The 22,296-nt window shown below is 40.9% G+C and overlaps 1 protein-coding gene and 1 pseudogene across 3 annotated transcripts in view; one reads left to right on the forward strand and one right to left on the reverse strand.

The window, feature by feature from the left end:
* The window catches only part of STARD9 (StAR related lipid transfer domain containing 9), a 133,836-nt gene that overhangs the window by 60,052 nt on the left and 51,488 nt on the right, over positions 1-22,296 (forward strand). For all 3 annotated transcript variants that reach the window (XM_060096692.1, XM_060096693.1, XM_060096694.1), the window contains exons 4-9: positions 5,426-5,542; positions 7,035-7,067; positions 7,157-7,218; positions 9,343-9,455; positions 20,475-20,544; positions 21,978-22,050. In XM_060096692.1, the coding sequence (XP_059952675.1) occupies positions 5,426-5,542; positions 7,035-7,067; positions 7,157-7,218; positions 9,343-9,455; positions 20,475-20,544; positions 21,978-22,050 (468 nt within the window). The remainder of the gene's footprint in view (positions 1-5,425; positions 5,543-7,034; positions 7,068-7,156; positions 7,219-9,342; positions 9,456-20,474; positions 20,545-21,977; positions 22,051-22,296) is intronic.
* LOC132489187 (voltage-dependent anion-selective channel protein 1-like) lies at positions 4,401-5,256 on the reverse strand (annotated as a pseudogene).

Below are 22,296 nucleotides of genomic sequence, written 5' to 3' on the forward strand. Positions count from 1 at the left end.
TCCGCAACGAGAGGCCGCGATAGTGAGAGGCCCGCGCACCGCGATGAGGAGTGGACCCCCCACTTGCCGCAACTAGAGAAAGCCCTCACACAGAAACGAAGAGCCAACACAGCCATAAATAAATGAATAAATAAATAAATAAATAATAATTTTAAAAAAAAGAATGATATGTTTAAATGGAATATTACTCAGCCATAAAAAGAAACAAAATTGAGTTATTTGTAGTGAGGTGGATGGACCTAGAGTCTGTCATACAGAGTGAAGTAAGTCAGAAAGAGAAAAACAAATACTGTATGCTAACACATATATATGGAATCTAAAAAAAAAAAAGGTTCTGAAGAACCTAGGCGCAGGACAGGAATAAAGATGCAGATGTAGAGAATGGACTTGAGGACACGAGGAGGAGGGGGAAGGGTAAGCTGGGATGAAGTGAGAGAGTGGCATGGACTTATATATACTACCAAATGTAAAATAGATAGCTAGTGGGAAGCAGCTGCATAGCACAGGGAGATCAGCTTGGTGCTTTGTGACCACCTAGAGGGGTGGGATAGGGAGGGTGGGAGCAAGATAGCAAGAGGGAGGAGATACGGGGATATATGTATATGTATAGCTGATTCACTTTGTTATAAAGCAGAAACTAACACACCATTGTAAAGCAATTTTACTCCAATAAAGATGTTAAAAGAAAAAAGAATAATATGTTTAGTTTTATAAATAAAAACACAAAAAAACTGGCAAAATGTCTTCCAAAGTGTCTGTACCATTCTGCATTCCCATCAACAATGAATGAGATTTCCTATTGCTCCATATCCTTGTCAGCATTTGGTGTTGTCAGTGTGTTGGATTTTGGCCATTCTAACAGGTGTGTGGTGGTATCTCCTTGTTTTAATTAGCAACCCTAATGACATATGATATTGAGCATCAAAGATTCTGGTTCCGGGCTTCCCTGATGGCGCAGTGGTTGAGCGTCCGCCTGCCGATGCAGGGGGCAGGGGTTCGTGCCCTGGTCCGGGAGGATCCCACGTGCCGCGGAGCAGCTTGGCCCGTGAGTCATGGCCGCTGGGCCTGCGCGTCCGGAGCCTGTGTTCTGCAACGGGAGAGGCCCCAACAGTGAGAGGCCCGCATACCGCAAAAAAAAAAAAAAAAGATTCTGGTTCCTAGATTCAGTTGCCCTTAGGAAATGAGTATTGCTACGGATTTTGGTTTGGGCTTCAGGTGTTGTGAGTCCCAATACAGAAGCATCCAGTGGACTGTCCCCTATCTAGCGAACCCTTAAAAAGACTGGAAGTGCTGTGTCACATAAAATTAACCTGTCTATTGAATGCTTTCTTCTATTTATATTCCAGAAAAAATAAAGTTACACTGCTCATCTCTCCTCCTGAACTGGACCCTCTAGCTTTTGATTGCCTTTTGGTGATTTATTTTAGCCTTCAAACTGTTCTTGGTATTCATATTGAGCTGTTTCCATCTGCTTCATTATAATACCACAGTCAGAGTGAACCACGGTGTCATCTGGCTCTGTTGTGCTCTGTTTAGGGCTGTGGTTTTTCCTAGAATTTATGATGAGCTAAGCCTCACAGTTCTTGAAGAATGGAATCTTAACTTTCTACCAGTTCCACGTTTGGAGCCTACTAGTTTTGCTTGTTCACATCTTTTACCGTTGAGTGAAAATGGTATCTTCAAAGATGTTTTTCATAAAACCTCCAGGGATTATTTGAATTTGGATAAAGTCATGGGCAGAGTAACATTCTGTTGTCTTCCTTTACAATCCACTGAGCTCATTCTGCTGTGTGAGTGGTGGGAAGAAATAACACTTTCACTAGATGTGATCTTGCTCTGTCTGCACCTCTGTTTCCACTTCCTGCTGGAGCACTAGAAAGAAAGGTTGAGTTTTGGGGAACATTTCCAACTAGGAAATGGGTGGCAGCCAACTCAAGTGGTCTGGTAAAGAGAAATAACCTCTCCTTCCTTCAGTCCCTGGGAATTTTACCAAGACAGATGTCAGGAGGCAAAGAGAACTCTGCCCAGTTTTCAGTTTTGCTAATATAGAGGTGAATGAATGGCGAGTACAGAGCTGGGAGGGAGATTGGGGAAGGGGGTGGGAATGGTCCAAGGTCCAAATCTTTCACCACTCCCTGGGTTATTTTGACCCTATGCCTGAATATTAGAAGCACTAAAAAACAAACAAAACATAATAGTTCATTGGTCAAGAAGCATAACTATAGCTGCTAAAACAGAATAGGGTGTCTTAGGTCAGCAACTGCTGTCTTCGTTCCCGTGGTCCCTAGTTACGTGTGTTATCTCACTTAATCTTCACAACAAACCTGTGATATAGTTACAAAATATCCACTTTACTGGGAAAGAAACTGAGGCTTACAAATTTTAAGTAAAATTTTGTGGGACCATACAAATTTGTATGGTCCCACGGCTATGAACCATAAGAACAATATTCCAATTTGGAATCAATTTGGAACTGTATCAGGAGATTCACAGAATTTAAGGGAAAGTAAAAAAATGAGCAGGAAACCATGGGGCCCTAGGTAGCAGGGAAGCCAGGCAAAGCCATATCACAGAATAGTCTGATTTGAGCACCACACTTGGCACTTGTACGTTCAGGATGTAGTACTGATGGACTCTCGATGCCAACAAGGAGAACTTATTCCTTTGTTTTTGTGTCTTTCTTTGAAAATTCAAGTGCAAGCACCTAGTTGGCAGGCCTCATTTCACATGTTCGTGTTCTAGCCACCAGGAGGTGGAGAGGGTTTCCTGGACTGTTTGGCTTCTGTCGGGGAGGGTTGGGCCCTGCTTCCAACCAAGACTGATACAATCAGGTTCCCCTCTCAGATAGGAAGAGTATTTGGATGCTGAGCAGCAGCAATACAAAGGGTAAATGCCCACCATACCAGCTGTGTATGCAGATGTCCATGTGGCATTCTGCTGAGGACTGGTTCAGCTGGAAGCTCTGCCTTCCCCATAAGCCAGGCTGTTTTGTCCTGAGCCTGGAGTCTGCCTGACAGAGTCCAACAGGGCTTTCAGACACTACACAAAGTATAGGGGTTTTCATAGGAGGACCTCTGGCTGTTTCTGTTTCATTAAAGCTGACCACTACAGAGATGAGTGACAGCAGAAGCAGTCAGCTGTTAGGATCAGTCTGAAGAGGCAGCATGTAGAAAAGGGCCCCATAGGGAAAACTCCTCCCTAACTTCTGGGCTTAACTGATTCTCAGTGTGGTGTCTTGAGACCCTGAATTTGTGTGACATGTTACTGGGCAGTATTTCATTGTAGCTTTACCTGATTAACCATATTAAACTTTTATTTATTTTTTTGGTAATGGGAAGGAAAAAGAATTAATGTACATGGTTTTTCTTTACTAATTTGCTTGTGTGTCTTTGCCTTTCTCCCAGACTCTTTTTGCCTTAAGATTAGAGACCATATATATCAATTCTGTGTCTTTAATGTCTAGCCTCGTGCCCAGCATACAGTAAGCACTTTGAAAAATATTTGACTGACTGAATGAATGAATTTTCCTTAGCAATTTTCTTTTTTTTTAAGGTTTCAATATTTTATTCAAGTTTTAAGTGATGTTAATTATAGCATTTGAAGGGGAGGAACTAATTCCACACAAAATGGAAGACTCTAAAACGTACCCATTAAACTGCTAAAAAATAAACTGAGTGGCGAGAATACAACAGAAGTTCAGTTTAGATTCTGAGTGTTGTCCCCATGTGATTACAGTTACAGAGACTCTTCCCAGCTTACAGCTGGAGCTCTTAGAAGCTATTTCATACTCTGGTGCAAGGGCAAAAAAACACAACATGAGAAAAACCACAATTAAGTCCTGAATTATTGGCTTCATCACATCCGCCTTCTCCACCCCAAAATGGCACAAAAGAAACAGCTACCACGCCCCACAGACTACTTTTGGTGTAAAAGAGGTGATGGATTGGGGTGGAAAAAGTCCCTGCCTAAAAAAGTCCCTTTCAGATGAGTTTGTATACACCATCAAAGAGCCTCTCCTCAATCAGGGTAGGAAACCAAGGTTCAATTCTCAGGAGGTCACAATTTCATTCATTTACTTAATACAAATTTACAAACTACAAAGTGCCTGCAAGTTATCAACATCCACTTGCAGCCATTTCTAGGTAAAAAAGAAACCTGACATCTCTAGAAGGGCCAGCAAGCTCCCCTTCAAGTCTACAGCTGAAAGGACCTTTTTTGAAATTGGGTTTCTTCTGTACCTCTGCAAGGGTAACACCCTAAAGCTGAATCATCTTTAACCTGGAAGTCTAACATGATATTTAGCAATACTTGCATCCCAGACATACAACATTAAAAGGTACACTAAATTCTGATGGTAGCTATGCTGCAAAATAGTTTAAAATTAAATGATTCTACAGTATTCATTTATGCTGAAACTCCAGTCCTAGACCAAGCTTGTGGCCACCAGTGTTGACATTCTTGCCATCCAGCAGAACTGACAGTGTCAGTTTGATACCTGGCTTTAGGGTCTGAGTATATCCTAACCCTATTCACTTTAGCCAAGAAGCAGGTGTCAGGGTCGATCTGGTACTTGACTGTTGTTCTGAAGTGAGTGTTACTGTTTCCTGCTGTCCAGGCCAGATTAACAGCAGTCTCCAACTTGTTCACTTTCTGATAAATGGAGCCGCCAGACTCTGTGCCATCATTTACATTAGTGTGAAGCTGGAACTCATCTGTCTTGTAGCCAACTGCAAAGTTGCTCTGGGTCACTCGAGACTTTGCGGTCTCAAAATTCACCTGGTAGCCAGCCAGCCAGCCCTCATAACCCAGCACCAGAGCACCCCAGATGGAAGGCCCGGCAATGTCGAAATCAACATCACAACCCAGGTTGATATGTTCCCACTTGTACCCTGTCTTGATTTTAGCATTTTTTTCCCCAGTGTTTGGTGAGAAGGATGAATCGAAGGTCAGCTTCAGGCCACGTGCAAGCTGATCTTCCACGGTAATCTCCGTGCATAGTGTGTTGTCAGTGTTCCATTTCTCTGTAAACGTTAGACCATATTTGGTCCATCTGTACTTGCTTTCCAGACTGCCCGTCACTTTGGCGGTCTTGGTGTTGGCTGAACCTGAGCTTGTAAATTCCAGTCCATTCTCAGATTTTGTTTTCAAATCAAGTTTTATTAAGCCAAATCCATAGCCCTTGGTGAAGATATCCCTGGCAGATTTGCCAAGATCAGCATATGTGGGAGGCACAGCCATCTTCTGCTCAGAAGCGGTGGCAGTCAGCAATCTTTTTTTGAAACTGAATTGATTCTCATAAAACAGTGGGGAATTTATAGTCATGGATGTTTGAAACATTTTATATTAGTTTAGGTTAAAAAATAATTTAAAAGCTGCTGTGGGGTGAAGGACCAGAGTGACATGCTCTCTATTTTTATTGTTATAGGTGTTCCAGGATTTGGGGACTGAAGTACTGTCTGGAGCTGCCAAAGGCTACAACATATGCCTTTTTGCCTATGGGCAGACAGGCTCTGGGAAGACATACACCATGCTGGGCACCCCAGTGAGTATTGGGATTGGAATGCAGTATCTTCCTAAAGCCACAGGAAGCCTGAATCTTGCATTGTCCTTGCCACTGAGAGAGGATGTGAGTTTCATAGTCAGTCAACTTCAGTAAGATTTAATGGGTCCTATTCTATATTAAGAATGCGTTTCTTCAGACTCACAGACTTAGAGAACAAATTTATGGTTACCAGGGGGGGAAGGGTGGGGTGAGGGATAGTTAGGGAGTTTGGGATTGACATGTACACAGTGCTATATTTAAAATGGATAACCAACAAGGACCTACAGTATAGCACAGGGAACTCTGCTCAGTATTATGTAACAACCTAAATGGGAAAAGAATTTGAAAAAGAATAGATACATGTATATCTATAACTGAATCACTCTGCTGTATACCTGGAACTCACACAATATTGTTAATCAGCTATATAACTTTTTATTAAAAAAAAGTTAAAAAAACAATGTTTCTCAGCACTTTATTTGAAAGGTAAACTTTGAATAATTAGCCCCTCTTTATTACTCCCTGAAGAATCTTAGAATTTTATAATTCCCTTTGATGACACAGACCTTGTCAGTCCTTCTGAATTTCTCATATCATTTCCAAGTTCATCACCTGTAGCTTTTTAACACCTTTGGTGTAGACAAATCCCAGACTGAGTGTTAAGTGGTGGCTAAGGCCATGTGGATATGGGGCTATGTGTGTGTTCGATCTGAGTGTTCAGAAAGAAGCAGGAGAACCAGCTACTGGGATGGGAGCTTTCAAAAGTGTGTAGGACTTATGAGAGCCTTCCATTATCATGGAAAATTAAGAGGGTAGAGTTCCTTAAGAATACCTCTTTGTTTTAGGCTTAGAAGTACCCTGGTGAGATGAACTGGTAGGGCAGGTGACAAATAACACCGCACAGGGACATTCTTTAGGACGTTGGTCCTCCTGAAAGATTATCCCTGCTGCCGTGGGCCCAGATCATTGCTTACTACGTCCATGTTTAGCCTGATTTTATAGATTATAAATTAAAAGGAGAAAATGTCCAATAACCCAGGGGTGTAAAGCCCTTAACCTGAGTATAAGTTAGCACTGGATCCAAGATGAAAAAAGAAGCCGCTTCTCTCTAAATGTGTGTTTTGAACACCCATGTACTCTAGTCCTCCTGTGTGTGCAGGGTTAGGAGATAGGGTTCTGGGAGGGACCACCATGGTAAAGTGAATTCATCCAAGAAGGATGTAACCTTCTCTTCATGAAAGTATGTACCTGGGTTTGCTAGCTTCTCTCTTCCTTCTTACGGTGGTGATCTGCCTCTCATCTGGTACATTCCTCCCGTGAGAGTCTCCTGAGAGCACTGGCAAATAGAGTCTTCCACATACCGCCGGGGAAACTGCCTGAAGTGAAGAGGCTAGCGCAAGGAGCCCATCCCTGCTGAGGGTGGGCCCTGGGTGTTGGGGGGAGAACATCACCGTGAGTGAACAGTAATGCTTTCTTCTCTTCTGTTCTCCAGGCCTCTGTTGGGCTGACACCACGGATATGTGAGGTATAGACTCTCTTTTGACTGGATCCCCTCAAAGTAGGTCTTCTTTGTACACTCCCTTCAGTGAAACTCCAACCCTCTGGTTTGTGCAGGGTCTCTTTGTCAGGGAGGAAAACTGTGCCCCACTGCCTTCCTCCTGCAGAATAAAAGTAAGGTAAGAACCTGTCAGGCTCTGCGGCCTGAAGTGTTTCTGTTTCCACTCCAGAGCTGTCCTCTCCGCTTCCAGAGTTGTCCAGAGGAATGGAGAAAAGCCACAGCAGAAATATCTTGCAGTACAAGATGAAAAACTTACTTAAGTTTTAGGTTGTAGGAAACTTAGTTCCTATCCTCAGGCTTAACAAGGTGGCGTCTCCTGTGGCCCAGCTTCCCCTGGCTAGCTGGTTTCCTTTCTTTTATTTTCTTTTTTTTTTTTTTTTTTTGCGGTACGCGGGCCTCTCACTGCTGTGGCCTCTCCCATTGCGGAGCACAGGCTCCGGACGCGCAGGCCCAACGGCCATGGCTCACGGGCCCAGCCGCTCCGCGGCATGTGGGATCCCCCCGGACCGGGGCATGAACCCGTGTCCCCTGTATCGGCAGGCGGACTCTCAACCACTGCGCCACCAGGGAAGCCCTCTTTTATTTTCTGTACAGTTTCATACTAGCTTTTGGGATTTCTGTTCCAGCCCCCTCCTGGGTTGTCCTCCAGGTCAGTAGTTCCCAAACTCTCGTTCCTAGACTAGTGCTGGCTACCCCAACGTGACGTTTTCACCAGTCTGAACTGTAAATGTTGGTGGAAGGTTACCAATTGCCCTTAATTCTCTGTATTCTTTTTTGTTTTTGTTTTTGGTGTTCAATGTCCCTGTTTAAAAACATGAGACATAATTCACATACCATAAAATTCACACTTTTAAAGAATATATTTCAATGAGATATGTGTGTATGTGTATATATATATATATATATATATATATATATATATTTTTATTTACAAGGTTGTTCAACCATCATCGCTATCTAATTACATAACATTTTCATTACCCTACAAAGAATAACTGTCTGGGGTTTTTTTGTTTTGTTTTTTATAAATTTATTTATTTATTTATTTTTGGCTGCATTGGGTCTTTGTTGCTGTGCGCGGTCTTCCTCTAGTTGTGGCGAGCTGGGGCTACTCTTCATTGCGGTGCATGAGCTTCTCATTGTGGTGGCTTTTCTTGTTGCGGAGCACAGGCTCTAGGTGCGCAGGCTTCAGTAGTTGGGGCTCACGGGCTCTAGAGCACAGGCTCAGTAGTTGCTCCGCGGCATGTGGGATCTTCCCGGACCAGGGCTTGAACCCATGTCCCCTGCATTGGCAGGCGGATTCTTAACCACTGTGCCACCAGGGAAGCCCAACTGTATGTTTTTAAAATTAAATGATTGTGAACACTATTTTTACATTTTTTAAGTTTATAAAGTAAAAATTTGCAAACCTCTATGGGTATAAACATATACATATATGTTAGGTGTTCTGTTGTCCATGAAATCTGGGAACCACTATTCTAAGAGATATCTGGAGTTCCTGTGTCCAAATATGAGAAGATTAAGGAGAAAAATTTTATAAGAAGAGTGTGCAGAGAGCAGCTTTGAACTGGAGCCTTTTTTTCTCTGCTGGCTCCACAGGCAAGCATCTGTGTTCCAGTGAGGAAGACCTTTCTGTGAGAAGTCTGCTTTCCTATTTAACAAAATATTTACTGATTTTAATTAAGAATTGTAGCTGTGTTATTATTTTAAAAAGGCATAAAATGCCAGTAGATACCAATAAGACAGCATATCTTAAACAAAATCCCAGTGTATAAGACAGGTAAAATGAGAATTGTGCTACTTAAAGTAGGTGGGGAGCAGACCCTTCTCACTTAGCTTCCTGTTTTGCTCAGCATGGCCCTTGAGATGCCTTCAGTGAATAATAGAGCTCAAAGATCACATTTGAAAACCACTTCAAGAAACATGCTTGTAGACTCTGTGCTCTGGGGTCCTGATCGAGGCACAGGCTGGTGGCAGCCTAAACCCATGCTGAAATAGCCTCCTGAAGGCTAAACTTGAATCAGCACTGACACTGTAAACCTGAAACTGTGGAGTAATGACAGCCAATGCTCAAAACTCTATTGTACACATGCAGAACGAGACTCAAGGGGGAAACCTGGCGTGACCAAGGTCTTAGACTGTCAGAGGTAGAACTAGAACTAGGGTCTTCTGATTCTTGGCTTAGTGTTTTTCCCACATTTTTTCAAGATCTAATTATATGCCTTTTTCTACATGTCTCTAGCTTCCTGGAAATCTATAATGAACGAGTGCGGGATCTGCTGAAACAGTCTGATCAAAAAAAGACCTATAATCTGCGGGTCAGGGAGCACCCAGAGATGGGGCCCTATGTACAAGGTGAGCCACAGTGGTCCTGGAGGTCTGAGACCAAACTGAAGCCTGGGAAGCTCTCCTGACGGTCGCTGATTCATTCAACAACATATAATGAATACTTACTATGTGCCAGCTACTGGTATTAGATGCCAAATAGGTACCAATAAATAGAAAAGGCAGTCTTATCCTCCCAGGCAAGGTTATACTCTTGTGGGGGTGAGTCAGAAAACAAGCACTACTTACAGTTGTGATAAAGGCTAATAAAAAGATAAATAGGGCTTCCCTGGTGGCGCAGTGGTTGAGAGTCTGCCTGCTGATGCAGGGGACGTGGGTTTGTGCCCCGGTCCAGGAGGATCCCACATGCCGCGGAGCAGCTGGGCCCGTGAGCCATGGCCGGTAAGCCTGCGCGTCCAGAGCCTGTGCTCTGCAACGGGAGAGGCCACGGCAGTGAGAAGCCTGCGTACCGCAAAAAAAAAAAAAAAAAAAGATAAATAGATACAGTGATGGCAAAGAACCCTGGGTGGTGTAGGCAACCCATCTGCATAGCATGGTCAGGAAAGCTTCCCTGAGGAGGTAACATTTTAAGCTGAACCTGGAGGGGATACAGGAGCCAGTTGTGTGAAGAATGGCGTAGCAAGGGGAAGAGTGTTTCAGGTTGAGGGAGCGGCATAGGCTAGAGCCCTGAGTGAAGGGCTTGGTGGTGTCAAGGGGGCCAGTGTGTCTAAAGCATGGTGAGTGAGGGGGAAAGTGACATGGAATAGGGTTGGGTCTGTGGTGCCAGGTCCAGCAGGGCTGGGACTGATTCCCAGGTCAGCCAGTCTCCTTTTCGGGGTACTTTCTGTTCTGGTGGTGGTGATAGTCGGGAACAAGGGGAGATGTAAGACATGGAGCAGGGTCTACTTGCTGCTTCCTCATCAAGCACTGATACTTGGTGTTTGGTTCCATCTGTCTTATTCCATTAGGCTAAGTCTTGCTATTAAGTAGAAACTGTTGGGTTCTTTTGTGGGGGAAGCTTATTTAAATCTTGACAAGGAGAGGGACATGAAAGATCAAGAGCTGGTCTCTTCTCTGATCAGGGCATGGCTAATGGCTGACTCAGTAGGTGTGCTAGTCACTGATTCTGCTGAGTCTTTTCCCAAATGTTCCATCGTAATTGGCAGCCTGGAAACAATGATGAAAATACCATTTACTTTGCTAGGAGCCAGTTGGAGATTCCTCTGTAAAACTCTGTGGATATATATCTCTGTGTAAAACAGTAATTTGAAGGCAGACCATGAGTGGATGCAATAGTGCCACAGTTTCTCATATTTTAATTTATTTTTATCTTAATGTGCTTTTTGGGTGTGGGGGGCGGGTAGGGGGAGTAACTAGAGGAGACCTCAGATGTAGTCCTGATGTCTTCGTTGCACAGAAAATGAAATGAAGTCTGGCAGAAGTTAAGGGATGTTCCCAAAGTTGCACAGCCGGTTGGGGCAGGGTTGGAACTGGGAACCTTTTCTAGGACTGGAAGAGAAGAATGGGACAGAATCCTGTACATGGAGGAGACCTATGATCATAGATTCTTTGATTGGCATAGTACCTGAAACCCTGAGAATTCACACAGGGTGGTACAGCTTGGGTCATATACCCAGTGACAGGATCAGACTTAAATCTCAGGGCTCTTTTGGATACCTTCATGAGTGAACCCTTGTGGAGAGGAAGGATGCTTGGTAAGAAATAATTCTAAACCAGCAAAAAGTCTCTTAGGTCCTTTGGGTTACATGTTTCTTAAAGTTGGTCTGGACTTTCTCAAATCATTACAAATACAGGTGGACATTTCTCTTATTTCCTAGTAAAGGAACCGTAAGCTCACATAGTATAGAGCCAGGCTTGGAAGCCGAGACCCTGAATAGTCACTCTGAACTTATTCCCATTACTACCCTCTGATGGCATTACAGCAAACTTTTTATTTTTAAAAATGTTTGCTTTCTTTATTCATTTAGTATTTATATTACCTACCAGTCTGTCTGTCTATCTTTCTCTATCTTAGGCTCATATATTCTGTGAATACGATTCCAAAGCAGAAAGTGGTTTCTGCTTTGAAACCAATTCTACAGGAATTTATTGAGTACTTGCTGGATGCCTATACTATTCAGATTGCCATGGGGAAATATGAAAGATACAAGGCCTTTAAAAAACTTGTAGTTCCAGTTTAGAACTATAAGCCTGAACTTGATAGCTGCCTAAATCCAAGAAAAGAAAAGGAGTAGCCTCTTACTTTTCATTAAAAAGTTTATGAATTAGATGACAGATTAAGTTGAAATCTGAAATGTACAGGGCCCTACCCAAAGCACACATAAAAGCCCAATGGTTACAGGGTCTAAAGTGATATTTAAGTGAGACAAAGACACTATCGTATTTTTGCTTTGGTCTTTATCTTTATACACAGGGATGGGTACAAAGCAGGAGGTTGTTGGAAGAGGGTAGTTGGGACTCTGAAAAAAATTATTTTGTATTTTCTTTGTACTCATTCTGCACATAACAGGAGTATTTTTGTGTGTTTGTTTTTTTAATTCTTACACCTTTTTTTCCTTGCCTTTCTACACTGACTAGGACCTCTAGTACCATATGAAATAAGAGTGGTAACAGTATTTAGTTTTGTTCCCAGGGGAAAGCTTCAACATTTTACTATGGTGTTTGCAGTAGCATTTGTTGTTAATAGATACTCTTTATCACACACTTCTCAAACTATCTGTGAGGAAGGACCGGTTTTTTAAAAAATTTCCAATCCATGGCAAACAAATACTCTGATAAAATAAAGATGAATTACTAGAAAAAAAAGAAAAAGACATCTTAATTATAAGCCCCAATTCTTCTTTATTAGATTCAAAAGATATAAAATCTGTCATATTGTTGTAAAGGTTTCTGTACCTGTCTCATCTCACATCGGTAACTGTTTGAGAACTGGCTCCGGTCTGTGCAGCAGCTTTGAGAAGCACTGCCTTAGCAGGTTAAGGGAATTCTCTTTTTATCTTAGTTTTCTAAGAGTTTTTATTTTTTAATTTTGAAAGAAACTTTTGAAAAAGTTGCAAATATAGTATAAGGAACTTTTTTTAATTTTTATATATTTTTTATTTTTGGCTGCATTGGGTCTTCATTGCTGTGCGTCAGGCTTTCTCTGGTTGCGGCGAGCAGGGGCTACTCTTTGTCGCGGTGCATGGGCTTCTCACTGCGGTAGCTTCTCTTGTTGCGGAGCATGGGCTCTAGGCGTGCACACTTCAGTAGTTGTGGCACGAGGGTTCAGTAGTTGTGGCTCGCAGGCTCTGGAGCGCGGGCTCAGCAGTTGTGGTGCATGGGCTTAGTTGCTCCGCGGCATGTGGGATCTTCCCCGACCAGGGTTCGAACCCGTGTCCCCTGCATTGGCAGGCGGATTCTTAACCACTGCGCCACCAGGGAAGTCCCTAAAGAACTTTTTTACTTGAACCATTTGAGAGTAAATTGCCAACCTAATGACCCTTATCCCCTGATTATTTTGGGGTGTTTTTCTTTCAAACAAGAATGTTCTCCTGTATAGTTACAACACAACCATCCAAATCAGGAAATTAACTTTGACACATTACTACCATCTGATCCTTAGAACCCATTTAAGTTTCACTAATTGTCCCAGTAATTGTCCATTTGAGAGTTAAAGGTTGCCTTTGGTTAGGGTGTCTCTCTAGTGTTCTCCAGTCTGGAAGGCTCCTTGGTCTCTCTTGACTGTCATGAACTTGACACCATTAAGTGGTGCACAATTTTGATATGTCCCATTATTCATGATTTTTAATTTCCTCACTTAAGGTCATATCTGCCAGGCTTCTTCACTCTGAAATTGCTGTTTTCCTTTTGTAATCAACAAGTGTTTTTTGTGGGTGTGGTCCTGTGAAACCATGTGTGTGTCCTATCCTCATCTGACTTTCAATTTATTTATTTATGTTGGCATAGACTCATGGTTTCTTATTTTATTGAACGAGTCGCCTTCTGTTACTACTATTTTTTATTTTGATGCTCCAATTATTCCAGATTTAGCCAATGGAATCCACTTCAGGTGTGTTCCTGTGACATTTTGGCATATCACCATCATTCTTTGAGCACTTCCTTGCTTTCTGACAGGAGATGTTCGAGGTTCATCTGCTTTCCCTGCCTCAGTCTTTGAATCAGCCATTTCTCCCAGGAGCCCTGGTTCTTCTTCTTTTTTTTTTTTAATTGAAGTATAGTTGATTTACAATGTTGTGTTAATTTCTGCTGTACAGCAAAGCGCTTCAGCTATACATATATATATATATACATTCTTTTCTTTAATAGTCTTTTCCATTTTGGTTTATCTCAGGATATTGAATATAGTTCCCTGTGCTAGACAGTAGGACCTTGTTGTTTATCCATTCTATATGTAATCTGGTCCTTTTTATTGGAGAAAAGTTTTTGGAAGCCAAGATCTAAGTGCTAGGTATGCTCATTGCTTTTGAGATGCTGCAACTCCTAGTCCTTCTGAGTGGACGGAGCTCATATATGTTCACACCAGTACTTCCAACTGCAGTCCAGCACGACAGGGTTCATTCTGGATTTCTCCCTTTCCAGATTTGTAATTCCTTTATCCAAAGGTGGAAATGCTTCTTTGATCGGTCCCTCCACCCCCATGTGTAATTAGTCTCGTCATTGCTGTCCTCTCTCTTATGTGGATGCCCGCCTCACCTGGCTGTGCCTTTCACCACAGGAAGCCATGCTCACCATGCCTGCATTCCAGCGCTCCGTGCAGGGCTGCCTGTCCCCACCGCTCACTGTGCAGGTACCTTCCATATCCCTCTTGGTCTTGGTATTCTTTTGCTGGGCCACCTCCTCAGCCAACTTAGAAATCTTGTTCCACAGCCAGTCCCTCTGTGGGGATGCCTTTCTCTCCTTGTCGGGCCTCTGACTTCTCACGGCAGGCTGCCCCCACACATGGGCAGCCTGCTCACGTTCCCCGGGCTCCCATGCCCTGCACGGGGCTGCCTCCGTGGGGACGCTCTGCTCAGCCCGCCAGGCTCTGACTTTCTGTGCTGGGCTGCCCCCCGTGTCGTCCCCTCCTCACCCCACTCTCACGCCAGGCCTTCCCTCTGCGGGGACGCCCTCCTCATTCTTCTCAGGCTCTTCGCCCTGACGTGGTTGCCTGCCTTGCAGGCTCTGCTCCACTTAAGGACTTTAGGACTAAATTGTTCACGAAAGGGAAATGGAACGGGTTCTAGGAATTTTTAAAAATATATAAATAGCTGGGCTTCCCTGGTGGCGCAGTGGTTGGGAGTCCGCCTGCCGATGCAGGAGACACGGGTTCGTGCCCCGGTCAGGGAAGATCCCACATGCTGCGGAGCGGCTGGACCCGTGAGCCATGGCCGCTGAGCCTGCACCTCCGGAGCCTGTGCTCCACAACGGGAGAGGCCACAACAGTGAGAGGCCCGCGTACTGCAAAAAAAAAAAAAAAAAAAAAAAAAAATATATATATATATATATATATATATATAGCTATTGAATTTTTTAAAAATATTTATTTATTTATTTATTTTGGCTGCATCAGGTCTTAGTTGTGGCATGCAGGATCTTACGTTGCAGCAGCCAGGCTCTTTGTTGTGGCGCATGGGCTTCTCTCTAGTTGTGGCACGTGGACTCCAGAGCGCGCGGGCTCAGTAGTTGCAGCGCGTGAGCTCCAGAGTGTGTGGGCTCTGTAGTTGCAGCATGCAGGCTCTCTAGTTGTGGCGTGTGGGCTCAGTAGTTGCAGCACGCAGACTTAGTTGCCCTGTGGCATGTGGGATCTTAGTTCCCCAACCAGGGATCGAACCCACATCCCCTGCATTGGAAGGCAGATTCTTAACCACTGGACCACCAGGGAAGTCCCTGAATTTTTTTAAATATTTGCTTTATATATGCTTGTCTATATTGTATGATTTGTGTCCTTTCTCCTGTTAATAAGGTGAATTACACTGATTTTTGAATGCTATAGCAGTCTTGCATTCCTAGCATAGACCCAAGTTACTTGTGATATATTTTCCTTTGTATATATTGCAGAATTCAGATTTCCAGTGTTTTGTTGGGAGTTGTTGCATGTATGTTCAAGAGTGAAATTCTCCTCTAATTATCATCTTCCTTGTCCTGTTTTTCTTCCTCCTCCTCTTCTCTTCTTTATCCTTCTCTGATTCTCCATTTTCCTTTATCAGGGTTAAGTATAAAGGTTCTGTTTGTTTCCTAAAATGAGTTGAGAGATGCTGCCTCTTTCTATTTTCTGAAAGATTTCTTGTAAGATTGGGGTTATTCCTCCTTAAATATTTGGTGGAATTTGCTGGCAAAGCCTTCTGAGTCTGGAGGAGTTTTTGTTGAGAAGGTTTAAGATTATAGATTTGATTTCTTTCAAATATTCTATTTTTTATTGCACTGATTTTTGGTAAATTGTATTTTTCTAAAAAATCCACTTCCTCTAAATGTAAGACATGTATCTGCATAAAGAGTAATATCCTCTTACGCTTTACGTGTAAGATGTCTCTTTAAATGTAGGATCTCTTTTTTCATTCCTAACTGGTTATCTATCCCTTGTCTCTTTTTTCTTGTTCAATTTAAGGACTTATTAATTTTATTTGTCTTTTCAAAAAATCAACTTTTGGTTTTGTGGCTTTCCTCCACTGTAAGTTTATTTTGTATTTATTAATTTCTGTTCATATTTTTATTATTTTATTCATCCTTTCCTTGAGTCTAATTTGCTGATTCTTTAACCTTTGTAAGTAGATGCTTAGCTTGTCGATTTTCATCCTTTTTTCTTTCCTAATATATTTATTTACAGCTATAAATTTTTCTGTAAATATAGCTTTAGCTGCACTGCACACGTTTTAATGTGTAGTATTTTTATCATTATTTAGTTTAAAATTGTATGTAATTTTCATAATGATTTCTTTTTTGACCCATGGGTTATTTAGAATTGCATTTCTTAATTTTCAAATATTTGGAGATTTTATAGTTCTATTTTATTATAGGTATCTAGTTTAATAGAATGGCATTCAAATAACACTCTCTATATGATTTCATTTAAAAATATATATGTATAACAGTTTGGTTTGTGGCCTAGCATATGGCTAAGTTTTTAAAATTTTCCATGTGTTCTTAAAAATAATTATGCAGTAGTTGGGTATAGCATTTATATAATATTATTTGTCAAGTTTGTTATTTGAGTTGCTTAAATCTTCTATAACCCTATTGATTTTTTTTGCTTGTTTTATGAGATAATAAGAAAGGCTAGTTAAAATTTCCTGTTATGACTATGAATGTCTTTTTCTCCTTTTAATCCCAGCAATTTTTGTTTTATAAATTTTGAGACTTTATTATTATGTGCATACAAAATTAGAATTATTAAATCTTCTTGATGAATGCTTCTATCGTTTTGAAGGATCCCTCTTTATCTCTAATAATGCTTTGCCATGAAATCTACTCTACTTTGTCAGGAATTACTATAACTACTGTAGCTTTCTTTTGGTTAGTGTTGGCATTTTAATCTTTTTTATACTTTCTCCCTTACTATATCCATATGTTTTAGATGTGTTTTTTTTAAAATAAAATATTTGGCTTTTGCTTTATTTTATCTAGCATCACAGTTTTGGTCTTGTAATTTGAACATATTTCAAGCATATTTTGGTCTGTTTATTTTTAATATAATTACTAATTTTATTTGGGTTTAATTCTGTTACATTGTGTTTTCTCTTTACATTTTATGTTCCTTTTTCTCTACCTTCATGATTTTTGAGTTGGTTAATTTTTTAAATTATCCCATATTTCTCCTCTTTTAGCTTACTGTTTACACATTGTCTTATTATTATTTTAGTAGTCTTTGTAGAGATTACAGCATGGGTCATTGACTTATCAAAGTCTAATATTGTGGTCTAAACTTTTTTTTTTAAATCTCCTACCTTCTGTCTGATATTTTCCTTCAGCTAAAAAATAATCTTCATTATTTTCTCTAGTGTGGGTCTGCTGTTTACGAATTCTCTTGGTTTTCAATTGATTGAAAATAACTTTATTTCTTCTTTATTCTTAAAGGAGAAATTCGCTAAGTATAGAATTTTAAGTTGGTGGTTATTTTCTTTCAGCAATTAAAAATTATTCCACTGACTTCTGCCTTCCATTGTTTCTGTTGAGACGTTATCTTAGTAATTCCTTTAAGGTTTTTCTCTTTGTCTTTGGTTTTTAACAGTTTACCATTAAGTGTCGAGGGATAGATTTTTATTTTTTTTATTGTGTCAGGCTTCCTGAATCTGTGGTTTTATATCTTTTTTTGCAGACATTTCTAAGCCATTACTTCTAACATTGCTTTTACCCAACTCTCTCCTTTTGGAGCTCCAATTACAGGTGTGTTATATATACTTTATGATTCTTACCCTCTCTTATATAATACTTTGTATCTTTTGGCTCTCTGTGCTTTATTTTCGTTGTATGTTTCTGACATATGTTCCTGTTCACTAACTTTTTTTTAACTTTTTTATAAATTTATTTATTTTAGGCTGCATTGGGTCTTCGTTGCTGCGCATGGGCTTTCTCTAGTTGCAGCGAGCGGGTGCTACTCTTGGTTGCAGTGTGCGGGCTTCTTGTTGCAGTGGCTTCTCTTGTTGCGGAGCATGGGCTCTAAGTGCGTGGGCTTCAGTAGTTGTGGCACGTGGGCTCAGTAGTTCTGGCTCGCGGGCTCTAGAGCGCAGGCTCAGTAGTTGTGGCACACGGGCTTAGTTGCTCTGCGGCATGTGGGATCTTCCCGGACCAGGGCTCGAACTTGTGTCCCCTGCATTGGCAGGCAGGTTCTTAACCACTTCTCCACCAGGGAAGCCCTCACTAATTGTTTTTTAAGCTATGTCTAACCTGCTGTTAAACTTAGATACTGAGTTCTTTTTTTTCACTTACAGTAGTTCTTACTTCCCAAATCTACATTTGATCTTTTTATTATAGTTTCCAATTTTCTCTGAGATTTTATAATCTTGTCTTTAGCCCCTTGAAAATAGTAAGCACAGTTACTTTAAAGTTACTGTAACTCCAATATCTGGATCTTTCTTAGGTCTCTTTCTATTCCCTATTATTTTTGCTGGTTTTCATCTATGTTATCAGGTCTACTTATGTGTCTGGTTTGTTATAATTTTGTGCCAGACAGTATTTGCTAAATTGCTTATAGAAGTAATTTGTAGGTCTAGAACAGTGATATCTGCCAGTACAGAAGACTTTTATTTATTTGTGCCAGGTTCCTGCACACACTAGTGATTCAGAATCACATCAGTCCAATTTAAGGACTGAGAATATTCAAAGCTGAGCTGTAATCCCTTCAGAGGCTATTTACTTCTAATTCAGCCTTATTCCTGTGTTTTAACCCTTTGGGTTAAAGAGGTGGGGTGCCATAGGGCCCACTCCAGGTGGGCTGTGGACTGCAGTCTGTGTCTCCCTAGGCCTGTGAGTTTGTCAAGAGAACTGCTGTCAGCCACTTCTCAAGATTTGGGAAATGCTCTCAGAGGAGAAGCGTCCTCAAATGCTGGCCTTATCTCTCTGGACTTCCATCCTCCCCCAGTATATAGCCTGGAAATTTTTCACTATCTCGTCATCCCTCTGTGCCTTCACACTGATATCTTTTATATTTTGTCCAGCTGTTTCTAATAGTCTTCAGCAGAAGGGTTGGTTTATATTATGTAATTTGCCATTACAGAAAGCAGAAGGTCTCTATCCTTGGTTATTTTTTTATTTTTATTCTTTTGGCTCCGCCGGGTCTTAGTTGCAGCAAACAGGATCTTTGTTGAGGCATATGGGGTCTTTTAGTTGTGACATGCAGACTTCTTAGTTGCAGCATACGAACTCTTGGTTGCAGCATGCATGTGGGATCTAGTTCCCTGACCAAGGATCAAACCCACACAGAGTCTTACCCACTGAACCACCAGGAAAGTCCCTATCCTTGGTTAAATTTTTTAAATTCTTTTTATTATAGAGAATTTTGAGCAAAAATAGACTAGTATAATGTACCCCCATGTTCACAATAACCCATAACCCAATAACCCTTTGCAAATTCTGCCCTGTCCACATTCCTGTCCACATTCTATATTATTCTGAGGCAAATTCCAGATGTCACATCAATTCATCTATAAATATTTTAGTATGTAGCCCTAAAAGATAAGGAATATCTTTTTTAAAAATCATACCCCAAACTATTATTACATCTAAATAATAGTAATAATTCCTTAATATAAAAAAATCCAGTCAGTGTTCAAGTTACTTTGCTAATTTTTAGTGTAAGTGTATTCAGCTATGAGCCCATAAATTTACTTTGGTTCCTGAATCTCTAATACAGAGATTCTCTAGCACAGTTGTGAAGGCCTTTTTTGACTTGGTGGGTAACCAGCCATAAAGATTTACTTTCATGCCCTTAAGCTCTCTTTACCTATCTAAAGCCTGCCCATTCTACAGTGGCTCAATTCAAGTCTCGCTTCCCCCATGGAGCTTTCCCTGACCACTCCTCTGATCTCCTCAGCATTTATTATCTTTCTAGTCCTGTGGCACTTGGCCATATTATCTTGTATCATAAAATTTCTCATGATTGTAAACTGTGGGAGGATAAGGACATGTGTACTGTATGGTTTGTATGTCAAACCGAGTCTGCCATTTTGTGGGGCACATAGCCCTTGTCTGCCTCAGGAATTTTGTGAGGGCCAAATGAGGTAATTTATGAGAACTTTCTTATAACCTATATAGCAAAATTCTAAGGAATTGTTATTGCTATTCTTCTCATTGTTGTTAGCATAACTGCTACATGAATTCTAGACTATAATGTCTGTGTGGGCAGAGACCTGTGTTCCCAGAGAGACTGTCACAATGCCTGACAGTAGGCTTCCAATAAATATATGTTGACTTAATTTATTATCTGAATTAAGTTGTTCCCTCATTCTTGTCTGTCAACTGATATGAAATAGGATGATAAATTTAATTACCTACAGGAAAAGGTTAAACTTTGCCAAAAATTTTTAATTTCTTTTTTCCTCCTTGCAAATTGGATAGGTTTATCTCAACATGTAGTTACCAGCTATAAGCAAGTAATTCAGCTCTTGGAGGAGGGAATAGCAAACAGGTAACAGGTTTGTTTGTCCTTGTCATTCTTTCAGTCTCATTCTTATTTCCTGTGTTCTCATCCCCCTTCACAGTGTATATTCTCTCTGCAGCTCCCCACATCCACAGTCAGCAGGCCTTTCTCAGAACAGAAGTGTACCCAGTGTAGGGGGCGGTGGCTGAGGTTTAGTGCTCTCCTCACTAGTGGTGAAGCTGGAGTTTGTTTTGGGTATAATAATATTAGGCAGTAAGCCCAGAGTATTACTCTATGTTTTGTCTTATAATACACGACTTCTGCTGTTTTCATCAAAGAACAGATTCTTGCCTGCATTGTCCTCTCTTTGATAGAGGTGATATACTTTAATATAGTTTATATATAGTTTAAAATGTTTCAGAAAACCATTTTTCTTCTAGTTTTGCATACTGTAAAGGTTACTCAAAAAATGACTGTTTTGAATCTGCTATGAAATACTAAGTGCTATTGACTCTCCTTAAACCTGTTGTAAATTGTGATAATACTCTATTTTTAGTTACTATGAAATACCCAGAATGTTATTTGACACCCCAAAATAGCCTTTTTTACCTGAAAAAAAAACTGGGGGAATTTAGAGTCTTCTACGTACCCTATTAATAACACGTCTGAGTTAATTGAACATGAAGGAAGAAATTTAAATTTAACATTCTATTCCTTGGCTTTCATGGAACTATTCTGGAGGCACTTGCTTCATGTCTTCAGGGTACCCTGAGCTCCTTGATCTTTAAGTGTCAGGCCTCACCTTGTCCTTTTTATCCTTGAATAAAACAGCCTCTAGGTTTTGACTCTTTTCTTCAGTTCTGTAACTCCTCTGAGAACAGAAGTCAATGAGTTGGTCTTAAACTGAGGCAAGATTGACTTAGATTTAGATGAAGGGAAGACTCTTGACTCTAAGGGTCAAGATTGGAATGAACCTTTCAGGGAGCCTATGAATTCTACCTGGCTTAAGCATGATGTTCATGTAATTCAAGATCTCATTTTAGCCCTTTCTGGCACTATAAGATTAATATTCTGTGTTTAATCATGACTTAACTTTCTCTGCCTTTGAGCCTTCTTCTCCAGCAAGCTCTCTATGTCCATTTGTCTTATTTAAATGGGTCTGTTTTAGGGATATTCTTACAGGTTGATGACTCTTTAGTATCACGCTTTCATCTCTGATTTTTAACTTCTATTGCTTAAAAAAGTTCTAATTGTGGTTTAATATGAAGCTACACTCACTTTTATTCTCAGATATCAGGACCTAGAGCACTGCTCCTGCCCTCTTGGGGCCACTCTCCTAACAATAACAGACTAAATAACGTGTGTTTCATGATCCTCACTTGTGAACCTCAGCACTAACATCTCTTGTGTTCCCCATGGATCCTTAAGGATCACCATGCATAAACAATCCTTGTCCTAATTTTCTTCCCTTATATACACAGAATCACAGCAGCAACCCATGTTCATGAGGCCAGCAGCAGATCCCATGCCATCTTCACTATCTACTATACGCAGGTTGGTTACCACTTATATTTGCTTAGATTTCTTCCTTTCATTGTCCCTTTTGACTTGATTTCCTGTCTTCCTTCCTATTTCTTTTTCTTTCTTCCTACCTTTCCCTTTATAGGTCCTCTGATATGACCTAACATTATAAGTAGGACCTACACACAGTCTACTAAGCTACACACTCAGAAAGCGTACAGGCATTTCATAAAGACTAATCAAAATATCTTTGACCTACATTTTACTTTTAACATTTCA

Source organism: Mesoplodon densirostris, chromosome 4, assembly GCF_025265405.1.
Source record: "Mesoplodon densirostris isolate mMesDen1 chromosome 4, mMesDen1 primary haplotype, whole genome shotgun sequence".
NCBI lineage: Eukaryota > Metazoa > Chordata > Mammalia > Artiodactyla > Ziphiidae > Mesoplodon > Mesoplodon densirostris.